Genomic DNA, 22,102 nt, shown 5'->3' with positions numbered 1-22,102 from the left:
GAGTTAGAGTGAATTTGAAAGTGTCTGCAATTCTGCCCATACATGACAGGGGGAAGTATATGATGAGAGCCTTGTCGATCAATTCGACCTTGGAGAGATTGTGCATGTCTCTCCAAGGGATAGAATTTTTCTCAGCCTTGTCTGTGCTTGTTAATAGGAAAGACTACTTCTACAGGGATGTGATACACTTAAATAGAAAGGGTGCAAGAATATTTGCTGATGCTATCGAGGCTGTGTTAGGTGGGTCGGAAAACGGTTAGTTTGGTTGGGATACACGGACTAATAGATTAACAGTGGCCAGTGGCAGAGGTGAAAGTGATTCTTGCACTGCTGCTATTGGAATGAGCAGGCCTGGAAATCAAGGTACATGGATTTCAGAGATTGATGGGAGTCATTGCAGAACAAGTAAATACATGGGCTGTGTTAGCGTAGCTAAGAATAGGAACAGGAGCATGTATACTTGCATGTACACCAATGCTAGGTGTTTGGTAAATAAATTTGATGAATTTGAGGTGTTGGTCAAAATATCAAAGGCAGATATTGTTGGGATATCAGAGATGTGATATCACACAGATATTAGGAATACAGAAATGGAATTTGGGCAGTACAATGTGTACAAGGAAGGATAGACAGGTCAGGGAGGGAGGAGGAGGGGTGATGCTATTAGTTAAGAAACACATAAAATCCAAGGAAGTGCATCCAGTTGACATAGATGGACAGTGCAATATTGAGTCAGTTTGGTGTCACATAAGCACTGGGAAACCAAAAATTGAGGGTAGGAATTTGTTATAGGCCTAATGATTCTGAGTACAATGAACAATTATAGAGAATAATAGAGTGGTCCAGATAAAATCAGAGTGTCTTATAATGGGGAATTTTAATTTCCCAGATATTGACTGGAATTTGTGGGTTGGCCACTCACACACTAGCGAGGCTTTTGTGGATTTACTTGATGATTGTTTTCTACAGCAGTATGTACGGGAGGCAACTAGAGGGAGTAATACTCTTGATCTGATTATCAACAGTGATTATTCATGCATTAAGAATTTACAGATAAAGGAACCACACTGTGGCAGTGATCACAGTGTGCTGAAGTGGGATTTACTCAAAGAGGTAACTACCATCAGGGGTAAAGGGAAGGGTTTTCGCTTTCGTAAAGGCGACTACGGTGGTCTGAGAGAGTATTTAAATTCTATACGGTGGGACCAACTGATGATGTTATCAACCGCAAATTCAAAATGGGAAACATTCAAAGAATTTATCTTGGAAGCTACTAGGCTTTAGATACCAACTAAGAAATATTGTTCAAGGTTTAGGCCTAACTGGATGTCAGATGAACTAATGAGACATGTTGCAGAGAAGAAAAATGCATGGGATACATATAAATTAATGTGTGACATGGAAGCCTATGGTAGATATAAGCTAGTCTGTAACCAAATCACAAAGGAGGTTTGGCAGGCAAAGGCAGATTACAAGAAATCTTTGGAAAAGGATGCAAAGAAAAACAGCAGAGTTTTTACTTATGTAAACTCTAGAAGGAATGGGATGAATCAGATTGGTCCACTTGATATCAATAGTACAACTGATAATGATACTGCTCAGGTAACTAACAAACTAAATGACTATTTTGCATCTACATTCACACATGAGGAGTTATTCAGGGAAGGGAATGCCAGAGGTGAATTAAACTCTGGCAGTGAGCTAGATGATTTTGCAATAACTGAGAGCAAAGTGGGGGCGAAATTGTTGAAGATAGACATAAGGAAGGCACCTGGGGTGGATGGGATCTATCCAGTTATATTAATGTAGGTAGCAAAGGAAGTAAGCAAACCCTTAACCATAATTATGAGAGCTTCCTTGGACTCAGGGCAGGTACCCATGGACTGGAGATATGCAAATGTGACCCCAATTCACAAAGGAGGACACAAGTAATTACAGACCTGTTAGGAAATTAATGGAGGCACTGGTTAAAGAAGCACTGCAGGATCTTCTAGACAACACTTCAGTTATAGCTCGTACACAGCATGGGTTTGTTAAGGGAAAGTCTTGTCTGACCAATTTGATTAGATATTATGATGTGGTCACAAAGGAACTGGATGCAAAGAATAATTTTGATATCATATATTTGGATCTTAGAAAGGCTTTTGATACTGTTGCACATGGAAGACTGCTACACAAATTGAAGCAGTGTGGCATTGGAGGCAAATTGCTGCTATGGCTAAAGGGTTGGTTGAGTCGGAGAAGACACAGAGTGGTAATCAATGGACACTGCTCTTCATGGACTAATGTTATTAGTGGAGTGCCCAGGGTTCAGTGTTGGGTCCATTGTTGTTTTCTGTATTTATTAATGATATTAATGATGGTATATCAGGCTTATTGTCCAAGTTTGCAGACAGTACAAAAGTCAGCAGGGTTGTTAATGACACTAATGAAGTATGCTGCTGCAACAGGATCAAGAAAAATCGAGCAGATGGGCTGAGAGGTGGCAACTGAAGTTTAACATTGACAAATGTAAAGTACTGCATATGGTAAGCAGTAACCCCAGAGTAACATATCAACTGTGTTGTATTACATTGACGAGGTAGAGAATGAAAAGGGCCTGTGGGTAATTGTATAGGCAGAGAGGAAGTTTTCTGAGGAGTGCAGATGGTCTGCAAGAGTAGCTTGCAGATCTTGGTGTCTTGTCAATGATATACAGGAATTTTTCTAACAGTGATATGGAGGTGATTATCCCTTTGTGTAAGGCAGTTGTCAAGCCACACCTTGAGTACTGTATACAGGTCTGGAGGCCTTATTTTAGGAAAGTTGTAGAGCTGCTGGAACGAGTAGTTCAGCTGCAAAGCCCATTTGTATTAACTGTCAAGGTGCCCAGTCTACTCATGAGCATGGCAGAGGTGGAAAGAAAAAAGAAATTCAAAGACTTTAAGGCAGAGCTGAACATATTATATCAGGAGGCAAGAAAAGGGGTGAAACCTATAAATATAAACAAACTTATATACGTCCAGAACACATACTGAAATGACCATCCCTCCAAAATAGTCATGCACTCCCATTGCATGTTACCTCTTAAGGTCACAAAAATCTGCATATAAAGATCAGTCAGCTGACACTCCCGTATCGGTACCTCCAAATGCTTCATCAGTAACAAAAGCAATTGCCGGAGTATAGAATAGGAAGCCTGAAGTATCGCCTAGATCTCAAGAACATATGGATGTCGAAGAGAAGGAGGTACACGATGATCCAGTCTTCTAAATATTTGTGGAGGAAGAAATGAACACTGGACAGTATCCATATTTCCCCAAAAAAATGAAGTATCGCCTAGATCTCAAGAACATATGGATGTCGAAGAGAAGGAGGTACACGATGATCCAGTCTTCTAAATATTTGTGGAGGAAGAAATGAACACTGGACAGTATCCATATTTCCCCAAAAAAGGTAAATCCAAGACTGGCAAAAGTAAGCCCTCAGCACCTTGGAAGCTGCCTGATGGACCCACCAAGCCAAAATAATGGCTACCTACGGTGGAATTGCCATGGGTTCCAGAGAAATACTGACAACATAAAGGCCATCCTGCAAAAGCACGAGACAGTTTGCGTTTGCTTGCAGGAAACATATTTGAAGGCAAACGAAAACCTATCATTTAATAATATTGCAATGTATAAGGACAGAAGTAACTGGGGATGGACCTGCCCATGGAGGAGTTGAAGTCCTTGTGAGTAATCAGATCCCATTCCAACCTGTGTAGCTTTCCTTTAACTTAAAAGTGGTAGCAATCTGCCTTACTTTTGGTTTTTTATTAACAATATGTTTGATTTATTTGCCACCTGGGACTGACATCTCATTGTCCTTGAGCATATGCTCACGGACAATGACCTCTCTCTCTTAATGTGAGAACTAACTCCTTTTTCCACATGCCTAACCATATGTTTTTTACCATTGGTCTTTCTATCGCTCTACTTCTCTCCCCCTTTCGCTTACCTGGGAGGTAGAAGAAAACCCATATGGAAGTGATCACTTCCCTGTGATAACCTGCTTACATAGTGGGAGAACTTGTCTTCCTTTTAGGTTATCATGATGGAAGATTGAACAGGTTCACTGGAATGCCTTTCAACATCTGGCAAATTTTGACATCAGCATAGTCAGTCAGGAACCTATCAATGATGCAGTTATGTACATCACAGAAAGTATCTTCCATGCCGCTGCGATTGCCATTCCAAAAACATACCTGGTTCCTGCCATTTCCCAAACCATGGTGGAATTCATAATGCACATCAGCAATAAAGGTGCAAAGCAAAGCCAGGGGGATATTCTGGCGGTATCCCACCACAGCTAATCTTATATCTTTTAAATGTGCATGGGCTAATGCATGTCTTATCCAACATCAGAGATGTTAGGAAAGGTCTCCCCAGGACTCAAAGGGAGTCCTGGATCCGCTTTACATCTTCTGTCTCAGGTGACCAGCTCTAAGGTAGTCTGGGCCAAAATTCCGGAAAATGAAGGGAAAATACACAGCACATACCCCTCTTCGGCACTGGAATATAATGCATGTACTATTGCAGATCCAATTGCAATAACTAATGTTCTTGGGGAGACTTTTTCTAACATCTCAGCAGTGTCATCTTATTCCCCAAAGGTCCTTAAATGTAAAGCTGAAAAAAAGCCTTCAATTTTACATCCAAGAGTGTTTACCCATACAATGAGCCATTCACCATCAAAGAGCTGAAAATAGCTCTTGCCCTTACAAAGGCTAGTGCCATTGGACCAGATGACATACATTGTGCAATGATTAATCATTGCACAATGGATGTCATTGCATGGATTGTGGTGGGAGGTGTTTAAATACTTCCCACCACAATCCATGGACCAGTTGCTCTTCCTATACAATAGAATCTTTCTTGAAGAGCAGTTTCTGGACAACTTGCACAAGACAGCTATTCTTGCTTTTGCCAAGCCAGGCAAGGATCCTAAATTTTCAAAAAATTATAGATCAATTGCTCTGACTAGCTGTCTGTGCAAAATTTTGGAGAGCATGGTCAATGCTCGTGTTTTATGGTATTCAGAATCAAATGACCTTCTCTCCCATGTTCAGTGCGACTTCCAAAGGAACAGGTCCACTTTGGACCACTTAATTAGACTGGGGACATCTATTCGAGTTACTTTCCTAAAAAGAGAACACCTGGTGTCCATATTTTGACATGGAGAAAGCGTACGACACAATTTGGTATTTTAAGAGACCTCTACAAACTTGGTCTAAGGGGTCACTTCCTATTTTTATAAAAACACTTTTTAACCCATTACCTGTTCCAAGTTAGTTAGGATCCACCTTCTCTCGTCCTTTTACCAAGAGGAGGTCATACCACAAGGATCTGTTTTAAGTATTATGCATTTTGCCATCAAAGTGAACTCCATTACTGAACAACTTTTTCCAACCATGAAGAGTGCCCTCTATGTTTGATGACTTCAGTATATTTTCCTGGTCATGCAACATGAGGGTTATTGAGAAACAGCTGCAACAAGCCATTGATTGCCTAAACTCCTGGGCATTGGCGAATGGCTTCTGGTTCTCTCCGGAGAAGGCAGCTTACATTCATTTTTGTCGTAAGATAACCTTCACCCCAAACCTGAATTAAGATTTGGAAAAAGCACCATTCCAGTAGTAGTGGAGATAAAATCCTTGGGACTCATTCGATAAAATGTTGACATCATATTCGTCAACTACATACCAAGTGTACGAGAGGGTTGAACATTCTTTGTGCTCTCTCTTCTACTTCTTGGAGTGCAGACTGGTTCACTTTACTCCATCTGTGTCATGCACTTGTTCGATCAAAATTAGATTATGGGTCTCAAGTGTATGTGTCTGCCAGGAATAGCATCCTTTGGTGGCTTGACCCCATTCATCATCAGGCTATCCATATTGCTACTGGAGCTTTTTGAACATCTCCTTTATGCGAAGCCAATGAACTGTCTTTGTCTCTTCATTTAAAACAGTTGTCTCTACTGTATGCTGTCAAGCTTAAATCCCTGCCAGGCCATCCCATGCGGATACCCGTTTTTGAGCCACAATGGGAAAATCTGTACAACACTCGTGAGATGGCCAATTGATATTCGTGTCCATGGTCAATTCAGAAATTTGGGCATCGTGGTAGACAACGTTGCCCCATCACCTGTGAAATCCTTTCCACTCTGACATGCTCTGGTTCCCACCTGCAACTTCTCTTTTAGCAACTTGGGGAAGGATAGTACTCCACCTGCTGTCTACCTGCAGCTCTCTCAGGACACCGATCTGTTTTAAAATGCATTATATTATATATACTGAGTCTCTCAGTTCATTGCAGGCTTTGTCAATGAGGTGCAATCCTCATCCAGTTCTGTCCTGGGTACAGCAGAGGATACATTTCCTTTGTGAATTGGAATTTGATATTTGCTTCTGCTGGATCCCCAGCCACATTGGGATCATGGGAAATAATTTGACAGACTCCACAGCCAAATCAGTGACCCGTTATAATTCTTGTTTGTTAGTCCCCTATACAGACTACAGGCAAGTAATATGAAAGAAACTGGTCTTCCAGTGTCAATGCTCTTGGCATGGGCAAGCTGAAAATAAGTTATATGAAATTAAGCCTGTAATCAAACTTTGGCCATCTAGTCTGTGCAGGGACTATAAAGAGGAAGTTGTTTTGGCTCAGCTCCACATGGACACAGTCATCTAATGCATGCTTTTCTGCTAAGGGCTGATGTGTGAGCATTGTGATAATATTTTAACATTGAAACATATCATTATTGAGTGTCCTAGATTTTTAAATGCACGCTGTTTATGTTTTAGTGCTTTTAACCGTCTGACTGAGCCTTATGCACTCAGTCAGATTTTAACTGACAAAGACGATATGTCTGCAATTTTTAACCTTTTAAAAATTATAAACCTTTATACACACATATAAATGTTTTTATTACACATCATGTATATTTATTTTTTACCTGATTTTATCTTTGTCTAAATTTCCTTGTTTTATAGCTATTTATTAATATTGATATAGCAGTGTTATTTTTAACTTGTATTTTAACATTAGACTTGGCACATTATAGTCTTAGCTGCTCATGTGCCATAAAAACCAAAGCCAAACCAAGCTCCAATTTGTACAGCAGTCTTCCATGTGCAACACTGTCAAAAGTTTTGTTTGACCTCAGTTTTGTTTAGTTTCACCTGAATTTGTACTACTAGGCATATTAATAAACTATTAACGATTATTATAAAAATATTTACTAATGTTTGTATTATTATTTTTCATATATAATATATAGTGAGAGTGAGTGCTATTTTGCTGTAAAAGGAGCTGCTTTGGTCTTACCACATGATGAATGTACTACTAGGCATATTAATAAACTATTAACGATTATTATAAAAATATTTACTAATGTTTGTATTATTATTTTTCATATATAATATATAGTGAGAGTGAGTGCTATTTTGCTGTAAAAGGAGCTGCTTTGGTCTTACCACATGATGAATGTCTCCATGTCTATAGGAAAACAAGTCCTCATGGAGGTAAGGTGTTATAATTATATATATGGCATTATTTTTATAATATAATATTACAAAGTGTTTTATTATATGGATGTGAGACTTGGACCTTAAATGAAAGCCAAAAAACTACTGGCTGTTGAAATGGATTTTTGGCAAAAATGGGCAAGAAAGTCTAGGACTGAAAAGTTAGAAATGGTGTAATAAGGGAATACAATGAATGTCCAAAACACCATCATTGATGAAATAGAGGAGAAAAGATTGGAGTAGTTTGGCCATGTGAAGAGAGTTGAGGACAACAGATTGTCTAGAGGAGCAATGGAATGGATGCCATGGCAAAGGAAAAAGAGAGGAAGATCAAGAAGGACATGGATAGAGTGTGTGAGAGCAGCTATGAATAGAAGAGGACTAATGGACAGAGATTGGGGGAAGATAGAAGAAAATGGAAAAAAAAGAATAAAGGAATGACCTTTCGATGTTAGGTTGAGGAGAACCGTTATAATAATGGAATAAATCCTGAGAAGAAGATTTATTTTTATTATTGATTTTTGTGCACTCTTTGTGGAGTTAACTCATTTTATGGGGCACTGTATGATAAAATTTTAGTTAAAATGATAGGAAACAATGTGTAAGCTATTAACTAGATCCATATGTGCTGGTTTTTATTTTGTGGGGGAGGGGAATGATGCATCTAACCTATGTATATACAGTAAAATCTCATAAATCCAAAACATTTTTAATTATATCAGCCGTCAGTCATGATTAGGAGCAGAAAATAAAGAGACACCATAGACATATAATTTTTGAATGGCATTGGAGTCACTGTTTTCGTTAGCTCCAACAACATAGGAAATACTCAGGAAATGAATGAGTTGATATAATTGTGGTAGGGTAATGCAACTTTGCCTCTCTTTTGGAACATTGTGGAATTTTTCTGTGGTCATCAAAGATCCGTGTACTCAACTCAACTAGTTACAGAGCCATGCAGTATTAGGTTTCAGAAATCCAGCAGAGACTAACTTCTGATAATTTTGGATTCGTGTGGTTTTACTGTATACACAAGGTGTTTGAAATGCAAAACGTTTACTAAGTATTATTTTTTACTATTCAAAACTCAACCAGTTTTTAAAATTCAAATAGCTATAGCACCATTACTGTTCAGAATCAGGCATACAAGTATGTTTATATATTTTATTATTATTATTCTTTTTTTTTTTTTTTTTTTTTCCCTTTGGATCCTAGAATATGTCTCAGAATTTTTGAACATACTTTTTGAATATTCTGTATATATGATGGTAAATCAATTGAAATTGAGTTATTTTTTTATTTTATTTTCTTAACTGGCACCTTATTTTTTTAAGTAAAATGTGTCAGTTAATAAAAAATGATTTGATGGCTTCTTTTACTTCATACGTGTAGGATTGATTCTCTAACACAGTGGCCCCCAAACTTTTTTGGTCACACACCCTTATTTTACTTAAAAAGGAGTCATGCAACTCAGAATAAAAAATTAAATATATAAGTTTAATATTTTTTTATTTATAAATCATTTACATGGAAGGCATTATATCCAAAATCACATATAATTTTAAAAGATTACAAATAAAAAAATACAAAACAAAATTAAATTGAAATTCAAGTACAAAATGCATGTACTTGAACATGCATGATCAAAGAAAGCCATATATTGAAGTACAGTAAATCCTCGATTTAACGGACCCCGATATTTCGGATTTAACGGACCGGACAAATAATAAAACAGTAATGTACATATTAATCTCGACCATATTATTATTTATTTTTTTATTTTTTTATTTTTTAGGTTTTTCAAACAGTGTTATTATTAATTAAAAATTAATGATTACTTATTTCCATTGTTTTGATAATTACCTACTTTTATTTTTATAATCAAATTCAGGAAATTGTTTTTTATTCTATCTGAAAATGTTAAAAAATTAAATTTTCCCAGATTACAGATAATAGATAAGAGCAGACGGTGACTTGCAAGCTGAACGTGACTCGGGACACTAAACTGCAGGTTTACCGACTCGTTTTGTTTCGGTCTCAGTCTGCCTCAAGCTGTCATACGGTCAGGTTGTATACAGAGTGATTTCTGAATTGTGACTTTATTAAATAATTTTGCAATCCTTACAATTTAAAATGGCATCAAGTGATAGAGGAGTTAAAAGAAAGCATGTGAACTTAAATGTGGCACAGAAATTAGAGCTAATTGAGAAATTTGAACAAGGCATCTCGGTAGCATGTGTTTGTGAAATTTACGGTGTAAAAAAACACAGTTTCTGATATCCGTAAATTAAAGGCCAAATTGCAACATAATTTTATATTGTATAGTACTGTATATTGCATTAAAGCTTTTTTTTTACATTAAGAACAATAAAAAATGTCTCCCCCCCCATGTTACATTCGATTTAACAAACGTTCGGCATTAACCGACACCCCTTCTCCCCTATTAGTCCGTTAAATCAAGGGTTTATTGTATTTTGTTGCTGTAACCCTCTCTGAGACGCTGCACGACTGATGAGTTTGCCAATGTGCTTGTTGAATCTCAGTTTTATGTCAAAGACAAACCCCCCCATGTATAATATGGAACAGTCCGGATGGCAACTCCACCGATGTTGGGTGAGATGGTTGTTATTTCTGTCTTCAAGGAGTAGAGCCTGCACTTAGACTTCGCTGGTTAATGTTAAGCCCAAATTATTTAAGGTAGCCCCCCCCCCCTTCTAGTGCGTGGAGCATGCTGTTAGTTTCCTCTGTGATTGTAGTGGAGTCTGTGTTTGCTTGGATGGTGGTCAGTATTTTTAAATCATCTGCATAAGACAATACATCTGGTCTCTGGTTTATGAAAGGGGAGATAATGGCAGTAAAGAGGAGACCAAAGAGTTCCCTCCCTTGTGGTACTTTTGTAGACATTTGCTTGGTATAGGTTTTTTGAATGATGGAGTATGATAGTACGGTTAAGAGGAAGTGAAATGCATCCCCATCTATAGAGTAGTTGTAGGAGGGCAGGTACCTGAATGGCATCAAAAGCTGCTTCAATGTCGAGGTACGTTATGAGGAGTTTTCTCTCTCTCAAATGCTATAAGGATGCTTTGGGTGATGGCAAGGAGTTTGGTAATGGTGGACCTATTTGGTAATGAAGAATGAATTTGTGTTAGGGCATCTGGAAGTATGTGAGTTATTAGAGTTGGAAGGAGGGGCCCTTTCTAGTAGTTTCAGGAGACATGAGGAATTGGAGATGAGTCTGAAGTGCTTTTCCAATGACACCGTTCTTATTTTCGGGTGTGGCCTTACCAGATATACATTCCATTGATGGTGAACGATGCGTCTGGTCAGCACTGCATTGAAGATGCTAACAAGGGGCTGGATGATATATGGTCCCAAGCATCTCAACGTGAACTACGGTTTTCCATCAGCACCCACAGCTGTAGAGGACAGGGTTGAATTCAAGGCTGTCAAGATTTGGTGCTTTGATATGATGATAGTTGTCAGAGAGTTCTGTTTGTCATGATTGAATACATGGTTGAGGTTACTGATGGATTCTGCGATGTCATCATATCTGATTATGAAGTTAATCCATCTCTGGGGGTAGAGTTTCTCTGGGAAACTGGTGGTTGTTCGGTATATGGTATCTTACCTATTGCTAGCAAACAATCAAAATAGCCTTTGGTGGCCTGGGATTTTTGGTGGTTGAAAATGGCTGTTGCTCTTGAAAAGGTTATTCTGTCACTAATTTCACCAGACTGCTTCCATTGCTTATGGAGTTGCTGCTTTAGTTGAAAGCTGGAGCTTAGATGTTGGGAGTGATAGTGATCGTCTTTGAGGCAGTGTATTGACCTACTGTAATAATCCATTGAGTTAACAGGTTGACTGCTAGTAGGGTGTCGTAGGATTCAAGGACATACCATGGGATGAGAGATGCTGCTGTAATGCATCTGGAAACCAGATATTTGAACTATAGATTGTTCTTCGTATCACCTGTCCTTTTGAGTTGTAACTTGCAATTAGTGGTTCTAGTTGTATTACGATTGGGTCATGGTCAGAGTTAAAGTAACCATCTTGAGGAGTCTCAAGCATACAGGCAGTAGAAGTGAAAATCAGATCCAGTTGGTTTGTACCCCTTGTGAGGCCTTCGTTTTTTATAGCAAGGCCAGCTATGCCAAGCTCTGAATGGAGCAATTTTTTCATGTGTTCCAGACGTGGTGGTAGGTTGAAATCTCCACAAACAGTATTCGTTTCCAGTTTCCAGTTGGCCACCTTTTGCATTGTTTCTGGTGTACAATTGGGAGGTATGTAAATGACAATGACTTCAATGGAAATGGACCTCATTTTCAGAAATGTATAGAGCACCTCGTAATCATCTGTTACTGGAGATGCTGTTCTCAAGGGTGAGGATGGATTGATTGTAGAATAGTGATGTTCCTTATCTCCTTTTATTTCTGGATGTGAGTAGTCACTTGGAGTTGTAGCTGTAATGTGATGCTCACTGGGTTCTAGCTAGATCTCGGTGAGGCAACGCATATCAAACTCTTTCGATAAAAAAAATTTATCCATGGTTCAATTTTATTCCTTAAACTGTGGATGTTTTGATACAGTAGTGTGACCATGGGGGTCAAAGGGACTCTTTTAATTGTCCAAACTCTCATCGATTGGTTCTTTTGAGGACAGGCTTTTTCACTTAATGTGTGATCCTGGTAGTGATAGGCATCTCAGTTTGATGGATTATGTTTTGAGGTTGTCTTTCCAGAGGCCCTACAGGGAGGCATCTCTGGTTGGAAGGTAGCAGGTGAGTGTGTACTAAAGCATCTACCATTTGGCTGGATTGATCGCTACTGTGACTATAGACGAGTCAGCTGTCTTTATTTCTGGGGGGGGCTTTGGTTTCCCAGCGTGGCATTGTGGCTTGTTGCTCCCCTGTAAAAGGGGCATATGATGGTACTTACTGGCCATATAGATGGACTTCTGACGCTGTGATACTGTTTGGAGTCGCATTCGAGCTTGAAGGAGACATAGCTCCGGTGCTTAGATGGGAGTTGTTCCACTGCGACATCAAGTCGCCACTCATCTCTCAAGGCTGTCACGATTTGATCAGCTGTGGTCTGAGGGGAGAGTCGAGAGACGTATATTCTGCTTTTCGCCTTTCCCGCAGTGCTTACTGCTTGGAGCTGTGAGGTGGTAGATGTTCCTATAGCATAAGATCGGCTTGCTCTTCGTCTGGGTGGGGAACTCTGTTTGGCTGCTTCTTTTCTGCTGAATGCATTCCAGTTGTCGACTGTCACGGCGATCTGGGCCCAGGTCATAGGCTGGTATTGCAAGGGTGATCACATTTCTTAGACCGAGGCCCTGTGAGTTGGGTAGGTGGTATATTCCGTTTTGGCTGATCACTGAGTGAGTTGTGGGCAGGCTGCAATTGTGTGGCATCTCTCTGAGCTGTGTGAATATGCTGCATGCTTGGTATTTTGGTTAGATTTGATTGACTAGACTTAGGCTGAGTTTCAGTGGGGATTTCTTTTCCTTCTAACTGGCGATCTATATGACCAGAAAGGTTTGAAGAGGAACCTTGAATGCTAGTCGAGTGCACAGGTTTATGTTGTGACCATTCACTAGGACATACCTCGTGAATGGTCACACTAGGTATGTCCTAGTGAATTACACTTCGTTGAGGAATGAAGTGTAAGAACATTTGTGGCAGCTGTTGCTGCTCTGAGAGGGAGTTTGGATTATAGATGATTTAAAGATGTAGAGTATCGCTTGTAATTGGGCTGGCTGCCTGGTGTCTTGGACTTCCAATAGTTGTGAATGTCTGGCGTTTATGGCAGGATGTGGGTTCATAACCATATCGGTTTGCAATTCGACACATGTTCGACTGGGAGTCATGTGTGCAGACATTTGTGTTGTTGCATCCTTGATATCTCGTAATCTTGTTGTTGACACTATTTTTCCATTAGTGCCATCCATTTGAGCTGGCCGATGCACATCTCCCTCTGTACTATTTTTATCATGTGTAACTTGAGAGATTGTACATAGGATTTTGCGGTGAGTTATTGGGGTAGCACATGTGAGGGGGGGGGGAGACTCGGTCAGGTGATGCATAAACTAGTGCAGGCACTGTATTCCCACAATGACTGCAGGTATATGCGGCCTGGGAGGCACTAGTCAGCTTTTAGACTTTTACTTTGCTACATTTTTCGCAAAGGACCCTTGCGCAGGAACCATTGCACACCACTGTGTATATGACTTTCCGAAAACAGCTCTAGCAGGTTTGTTTAGTGTGAGTGGGTGGCATCCGGAAATTTTCTTAAGAAAGATTATTTCAGTCTGAGTTACTCAGTATAGGTTTACACAAAGGTCATGACCTAGTTTCATTTTTTGACACTGAGGGTGAAAGTAGCGTATCTCTGGAGATGCTGGAGGTGTTGAACACCTGTTTGTCTTGACTGCGTTACTCCTCCACGAGGCAAGGGTTTAGTGGGTGCAGCTGACCTTAGTTGCGGGCTATTCTCTACTTTGTATTAGAATATTAAAATTAAACTGTAAAATACATAATTACCTGATGTTTATGCAGCGATGAAATGTCCACCTTCCTGTTCAGCTTTGCATGGGAAGTACATCGATATCAAACATTCAATATTACTACTATTGCTTATGAAAGAAATACTACTGAATCACGGAGCACCATATCATGTGACCAGTGCACTTCAATGTTCTGTGACTAGGTTCCTTCTCTTAGTTAATAAGCATGTTAAATCTAAGGCAGTACATCCAGTCAATGTGAGTAGCCAGTGCAAATCTGAGTTTGGTGTTGACATAAGCACTGAGTAAACAAAAATGAGAGTAGAAGTGTGTGTTATAGGATTAATGACTGTACCAAACAACTATACTGAGAAATAGATTGGGCCAGTAAATCAGAATGTCTTATAATAGGGCATTTTTAATTTTCTAGATGTTGACTAGAATATGTGGGTTGGTCATACACACACCACACTAGCAAGACTTGTAGATTTATTGAATGATTTGATGATTGGATTCCTGGTCATTATCATCAATTTCTTTATCACTGTTGCAAGATATATCATTGGGATCAAAAATAACATCATCCTCACTATTGGACAAAATGAAATCATATTATAAATCAAAGTTCTAACAATTTCTCAGTTTCTTCATCAGAAAGGCCTTTTTGATACCTTGACAAAACACTTTTTTTTTTGGCAGAGAGTAAATACACAGTCAAAATTGAATAAATTCAATTAGTTTGACAAAGTGTTTATATGAAGTATAAATAGAAAACGTTCAATAATTACACTGAAATAATTACTTGGGAAAACAAGCTTTAAAATTGGCAAAACAGGAAGGTGCATCTGACAGGACATTGGACTGGAAGAAAAATTTTACAGTGTTGCATGAGAGGGGGACATTAGGCCACAAAATGATTTAATGATTTCAAGCGGGAGGAACTCTTGATAAAGATTTTTTGCCTCATTAATTATTTCTGCAGTCTGCTGATTAGTGCTGATTTCTTCAACAAAAGCAAAGTTTTGTCTTTGTCTAAAAAGTGACATCCAAAAAAAAGATACAAAATTATTTCCTGTCAAGATAATAATAGTTAAAAATAAAGTTTTGTGCATGGTACAAAAGGAAAGGTTTTTCATTGTTGTGATATTTTTAAAAAATTCAGTCCTAGAATGTTTTGATCTGCCTTATATGCATATAATGATTTATTTTTAAAAAATGTTTCTATTCTAGCAAATGATATTCAGCAGCATCTCCAGACCATGTTTTATTTGCTTCGTCATGAGGATACATTAAAAATGGTGTGTATAATTATGTCATTGTTGAGAAATCATTTTATTATAAATAGTAAAATCTCACCTTAACAGACTGTATAGGGTTAAGGCATGCCCACTAAATCTGATTGTCTGCTAAATTTGAAAGAAATACATAGTTGCCAAAGTTGCTAGAATGTTATGAAAAAGTGACATCCATGAAATAAAATGCAATTAAATATTGTAATACTCCATTTTACTGCACTTACTGGTTGTGTGGAATAGTAGAGCTATTTTTTTGTCTCCTATAGTGACAGTCAAAACTGACTAAAAATTATTCAGTCTGTACAGCAAGCGTCCTCAGGTACCCTGTCGATTTATGACACATGTGACAGGCTGATTGTGAGGAAAATCTCTCTTCCTGGCACTGTTTTGTTATGGAAGTATATTAACTGATGTTAAATACCATCAGACTCAGGTAGTTAGATCAATGGATTGCATGTGGGTGAACTGGATATAACCCAGTTCATTGAGTGCTGTATGTTATTTCCAAAGTGTATTCAAGTCTGTTAAAGTGAGGGTGTACTGTATGGATATTTGGATCAAGTTAGATATAAGATTGAGTTTAATATGACATTTTTAGGTTGACACTGTGATGCTTGTAGATTAAAAACTTTTATTTGCACTTTTTGTGGTCATGACTTATCCACAAAATGATCTAGTATTTACAATCTGTCCAGCTGGTATGGTGAGGTTTTTAAATATTAAACTGTGTAACTTTGTAATTAAGTTAGGCTTTCTGAGTATTCTGTACAATAATTATGTAGAATACTCAGAGAACTAAACTTAATTACAAACGTATCTAGACATCCTGTTGAATGCTTAGGGTATGTTCCTGGAAAAGAGTACTAAAGACTCAGCACAACCAAATTTGACTTTTCATTTCAATTCACTAAAGGGCTTAATAATAGTGAATAAGCATTCAGTGAAATATTGATATAGTTCTGTTTATAGTAATAACAATTTAAATTACAAAATTCGTTGTAAAGTTAAACAAAATCCTTTTTCGTTATTTTGTAAAAAAAATTCTTGCCAGAATTCCTTCCCTGTTTAAAAAAGTTTTTACATCTGCTCTATAAAATCACAAAAAAAAAATTATATTATTTTCTGGTAACCTTGAACACCAAATTGTTAGAATTTATATCATGTATGGGTTGAGAAGCTATAAAAGATTAAGAGAATATTTGGTATATCATTCCAGATATATGAACAGTATTCCATGTTAGGCAAATATTTGATTTGTACAGCTGTTCAGAAGAAAAAGCTTAGACAACTTAGCATATATGCATAATGCGTTTATTGTCTTCACCATGATATGTCTGTCCACATGTAACAGCTCAACTCCCAGTGGGTGGACTTTTATAAAATTTTATATTTATTTGACCTTTTAAAAAGATTCTACCTCACAAGCCTTGCATAACCTCTCCAGCCAAGCCATTCCTAATTTCATTAAAATCAGACCAGTAGAAATCAAGCAGTTATTTCCAGTAGGCTTTTGTAATCTTTCGTCTCAGCCACTTAATGGTTTTTTTTTTTAAATCCAACCTTGAGTCCAGGAAAATCTCCAAAAACTTAACATTAGAACAACAAACAAGCACAAGGGTTCATCAACTCATTAACACTATTTTGGGTAAAAGCATTGAAAGAAGGTAGATCTGATTTATGTACACTTGCTGATTAACCTAATAAAATCAAATCATTTGTGTAGAATATACAATTCAGATTACTTTGCAAACTTGGAGCCAAAATATTAAGAGGAGAGTAACAGCAAAGGCTTTCTCCCTTCTGGAATACCTACAGAAATTCAACCAGGTTGCAATAAACACCCTTTGAATTTGGAATTGGTCTACCAACCTGTTTAAATTTATGGGGTAACAACTTAAAAAATAAGAAATGAATGGAATTTCAGACAAAAGTTTAGCAATTAAACTGCCAATTGAAAAGGCAAACTCCTAATAACCTTAACTCCTCCTCAGAACTTTCCACAAAACAATTTATCATTAGATGTGTCAACCAAAAATTTGTAATATGACTCAACTGAACAGAAACAACTGAATTCTCTATCTACTCACTGCATTTAACATGCTATTCAAAGAGCTGGAGCTTTCTGAAAAATTCTCTTCTAGAGTGAACACGAACATCAACAAACCTCTGATGGCCTCTTGCTTGTCCATGACAAAACAGTTCTGAGCCCATGAAAACAAGTTCTTTCAGATGGAAAGAACTTATTGTGGTGGGCTTGCACTTTCAGATGGAAACTTTCTAAATAGTTGAAACAGCTGTTGCTTCTGTTTAAAATGGAATGACAAACATTTCTGTCCACCAAAATTTGGAAATGGAAAGAACTCTACACACCCTCAACATTGAGTGTCACACAATAAAAGCTAACTAGTGGGGCAATCAGAATGCAGTGTCATTAATGAGGAGATCTTTCAAACACTTTCAAGGAAAAGCACAAAACAAAAATCCCACAAGATCCACATTAACATATTTTGTTGCAGTTTTAGTCTCCGTTCTATTTTCACTATCATCAGAATAAAATTCACGGACAAAATCTTTGACAGAGAATACAAGGGGGAGAATACATGATCAGAATTAAAATAAATCTCACCCCTAATCTGAATTTCTGATACAACACAATTAGAAAACTCTTTGTGCAACCTAGAGTTGGAATGGATGTGGGGGAAATATCATAAATACCTAAAAATCTCACAACATTGATAAAAAAAAGAATAGAACTGCTTTCCAAATTAAAATCCTCTCTGTTCTACTGAACATTTGCAAAAAATAAATAAGTGTAAGGACAGCATGCAGTGCATAGAAAGTAATGCAAAAATGAGCATAGTATTTCATAATGATGATTGTTACTGTGCTGAAAGTTTATTTGCATCTTTTGTTAGAGAACATAACCTTCCTCTGAGTTGTACTGATCTTGCCGTCACATTGCTCACAAATGTTTCCTGATAATAAAATTTCAAAAAATACGGTTGTGGAATTACAAAAACAACAGGTCTTGTTACCGAAATTCACACACAGGGAAAGAAGAAGGAATGATGGCTCTGTAAAATGGACCATTTTCAATTGCAGCAGAGGCAGTAATCAAAGTGATTTCAAGGAGATGAATCGAATCACATGGGTCCACTTGATATTGATGGTTCAACTGTTAATGATCTTGCTCAGGTTGCTGACAAGTATAAGTATTTTGCATCTACAATTATACATGAGCAATTCTTTAGGAGAGTGGGTCCAGAAATTTATCACACTCTACCAGGGAACTAAATGATTTTGTAATAACTGAGAGGAAAGTGAAAGAGAAATTGCTGAAGTTAAATTCAAAAGAAGGCACATGGGGTGGATGGGATCCATCCAGTTATATTAAGGGAGGCTGCAAAGGAGGTAAGCAAATCCTTAGCCATAATTATGAGAGCATCTTTGGATTCATCCTTGGAAAAGAGGTAATTCACAAAGGGGCTTAAAGAGTGACATGGGTAATTACAGACATTTTAGGTTAACTTCTGTTGCAGGGAAAATATAAAGTCACTGGTAAAAGAAGTAATGCAGGAGCAGCTAGACAGGGGAGTGCAGTTATACTTCAGTCACTGCATGGGTTTGTCAAGGGCCAATCTTGTCTGACCAATTTGATTGGATACTATGATGCAGTAACACAGGAAATGGATGCAAAAAAAAAAAAAAAAAAAACACGGATTTCAGGAAAGCTTTTGATAGTGTTCCACTGCTCTACAAATTTGAGCAGTGTGGTATTGACAGCAAGTTACTGCTATAGACAAAGGATGGTTGAGTGAGAGAACAGTTGTCATCAATGGACACTGCTCTTTGTGGACTAATGTTATCAGTGGAAGACCCCAGGGTGTGGTGCTGGGCCCATTGTTTCCTTTTTTATTAATATTATTGATGAAGGTATATTAGGATTAATGTCTTAAGTTTGCAGTGATACAAAGGTTGGCAGGGTAGTTAATGAGAATAATGATGGTATGCTACTGCAACAAGATGAAAAATTAGGACATTTGGGCTAAGAAATGGAAATTGAGATTTAACATTGACAAATGCAAAGTTTTGCACTTGGGTAGCAATAATCCCAGATTAACATACATGTGGCACTACACTCAGGGTAGTGGAAAACTAAAAAGACCAGGGGGTTAATTGTGCAGTCAGATATGAAGTTCTCTGAGCAGTGCTATCAGGACAGAACATGGGGTTTTGTCGGTGATATACAGGAGTTTAGCTAGCAGGGATAAAGAGGTGATAAGGCAGTAATCAGTAACCATTGTATAAGGTAGTAATCAGGACATGATGCATGAGTCATCTTGAGTACTGCATACAGGTCAGGGGTCCTCATTTTAGGAAGGATATAGAGCTGCTGGAGCAGGTACAGAGAAGGGCAACGGGATTGGTGACAGGAAGAAAAAGGCTTCCTCTTTCTCGGACCACACACACACACACACACACACACACACACACACACACACACACACACACACACACACACACACACACGGACATAAATTCAAAATGGGAAAGGATGTTGCAGAATAGATGTTTGGAGTTTTGGCTTTTGCCAGTGGGTGGTTGATTGTGAACAAACTTCCATCTGATGTTGTGGAAGTGGACCACTTGAATAATTCAAGGAAAACGGTTGGTGTGAATGGATAGGTGAAATGTGAAGGTTTTTTTTTTTTTTTTTTGTCTGATGCTTTATAAGCTTGTTTTCTTGCATCATTTGTCACTACTAATACTTGACCAGAAGGATGGTTTCTGACTTGTCAGGATTTTCTTGGTTTCTACTGCCAAGATCATGGGTAGTCTAAAGCCAGAGATGATGTTTCTGTTCTTTTGTTCAGTGAGGAGGTACTTCACTGCTACATGTAGCTATGTGGTGCAAAAGTTCCCATTGAAAAATTGTCTTCTTATAAATGCAGAGGTAGCACAAATTGCATCAATTGAAAGTATATCATTTTCAAATTTGAAATTTCTTTTTGGTAAGTTTCCAGTACTTTTTGGCATTGTTACAGATGAAGCTATATCATTAGTACCAACGTGTACAGCAATTTCATCTTTTGTGCTCTTAAAAATGGCAACTGTTCTGCAGTGTCATTAATTTTTTCCCATGAGGCAAAAGTTAATACAGTCAGGCCTCTCTTTAATGAACTTGCATATAGTGAATTTTTCTATGTAGTCAATTTTTTTGATTTCCCCCTGGTCGTTACATTGAAAATAGTTTCCATATAATGAACTGATTTCGAGAGACCTGGGTACGCATTGTTCGCACCTCTGCCCTTTAGGCAATAGAGCTGATGCTGTAGAAAGCATAAATTGAGCTAAAGGGACTAATTCCATGAATTAAGAGCTAAAACATTGTACAATTTAGTGGTGCCCATAAAACCCTCCAGGAGGAAACTGGGCGACCATGGCATGGGATAGAAAAAGATGGAAAGTTTTGGGAGAGGTCTTTGCCCAGCAGTGGTCCAGCAATGGCTAAAAAGAAGTAAAACCTATGCATCGTATGCACTACTGTACTGAGAGGGTGCACTGGTCAACTGTTATCTATGTGTCCACAGTCAATGGCAAAGATTAAGGCATATTCCCAACATGAACATTGGGTCTGATCAACCTGTTTTCTATTGTAAGCATCCTATTAGAGAATTAGAAGAGAGTGATTTTCCTTTATCCCAGAAATTCATATGTTATTTCGAAGAAATTAGTCATCTACACTCACTAAATTTCACCTGTTTCTGTTTACATCTTAGGTACAAGTGGTCCCTGATTCATTTTAGCTGCTGTGCAAGTAACTCAAAGAAGAAATCCTTGAGTGTAGTGTGAAAAGGAAGTGGTTAATAGTGTAGATTGGAGCGTTAAAAAAAAGGGGGCGGGGTGAATGCTTTAAAATTTGGTATTCCTGCCAGTATTGTTAACTATTCTGATAAACTGTGTTTCGATTTTCAAACTGTTTGAGGAAACGGGATCCATCCGGAAGCATGCAAAATTATGCCTGTATGAAGAAGCAGTTTTTAAGTTAATGAAGTTGGTTCGAGACCAAAACATGCCAATATCAGGGCCATTAAAAAAGAAAAGGCTATGCAGTAGGCATCTTTTCTGTGGCATAATACAATCCAAGCCAGTTCTGGCTGGCTGGACAAATTTAAAGGGTGTTGTGGGTTACGTGAAAAAGTTATTTCTGATGAAAGTGGAGTTTCAATCGAAGAAGACTACACCCATTGGAAAGAAATGTCTGCCAGGGGCAAAAGTTGATTTAGTACAGCAGATATCTTTTAAGGGCATAAAAGGTGATATTGCTGTACACGTTGCCACTAATGATATTAAGTGTAGGAGATCTGTGGATTTACTAAGCGATCTGTGATCTGTGTAGGAGATCTGTGGATTTACTAAGCGATCTGTGATCTGTGTAGGAGATCTGTGAATTTACTAAGTACAGGTCAATGTTGAAAAAAAGTAGCAGGTTGCAGTTAAATTTGAAAATGTCTGCAATCCTGCCCAGGCACGACAGAAGGGAGTATATGATGAGAGCGTTGTTAATAAGTTCAGCCCTGGAGAGGTTGTACGAGGCTCATGAGGTAGAATTTTTCTCACCCTGGTCTGTGCTTCTTAACATGAGAGACTGCTTCTACAGGGATAGGATACGCTTAAATAGAAGGGGTGCAAGAGTATTCACTGATGCTATCGTGGCAATGTTAGGTGGGTCGGAAAACTGCTAGCTTGTGGGAGG

At 38.1% G+C, this 22,102-nt stretch overlaps 1 protein-coding gene across 2 annotated transcripts in view; it reads left to right on the top strand.

The window, feature by feature from the left end:
* LOC150085821 (uncharacterized) overlaps nt 1–22,102 on the top strand; it is a 354,492-nt gene that overhangs the window by 115,829 nt on the left and 216,561 nt on the right. For both annotated transcript variants that reach the window (XM_090374264.1, XM_090374263.1), the window contains exons 3-4: nt 7,449–7,543; nt 15,281–15,348. In XM_090374264.1, coding sequence (XP_090230390.1) covers nt 7,449–7,543; nt 15,281–15,348 — 163 coding nt within the window. The remainder of the gene's footprint in view (nt 1–7,448; nt 7,544–15,280; nt 15,349–22,102) is intronic.

The sequence above is a fragment of the Mastigoproctus giganteus genome, chromosome 5, assembly GCF_048544385.1.
Source record: "Mastigoproctus giganteus isolate SK-2022 chromosome 5, ASM4854438v1, whole genome shotgun sequence".
Taxonomy (NCBI): domain Eukaryota; kingdom Metazoa; phylum Arthropoda; class Arachnida; order Uropygi; family Thelyphonidae; genus Mastigoproctus; species Mastigoproctus giganteus.
Note: the sequence above shows the minus strand (reverse complement) of the source record. Positions and strands in the feature narration are given on the sequence as shown.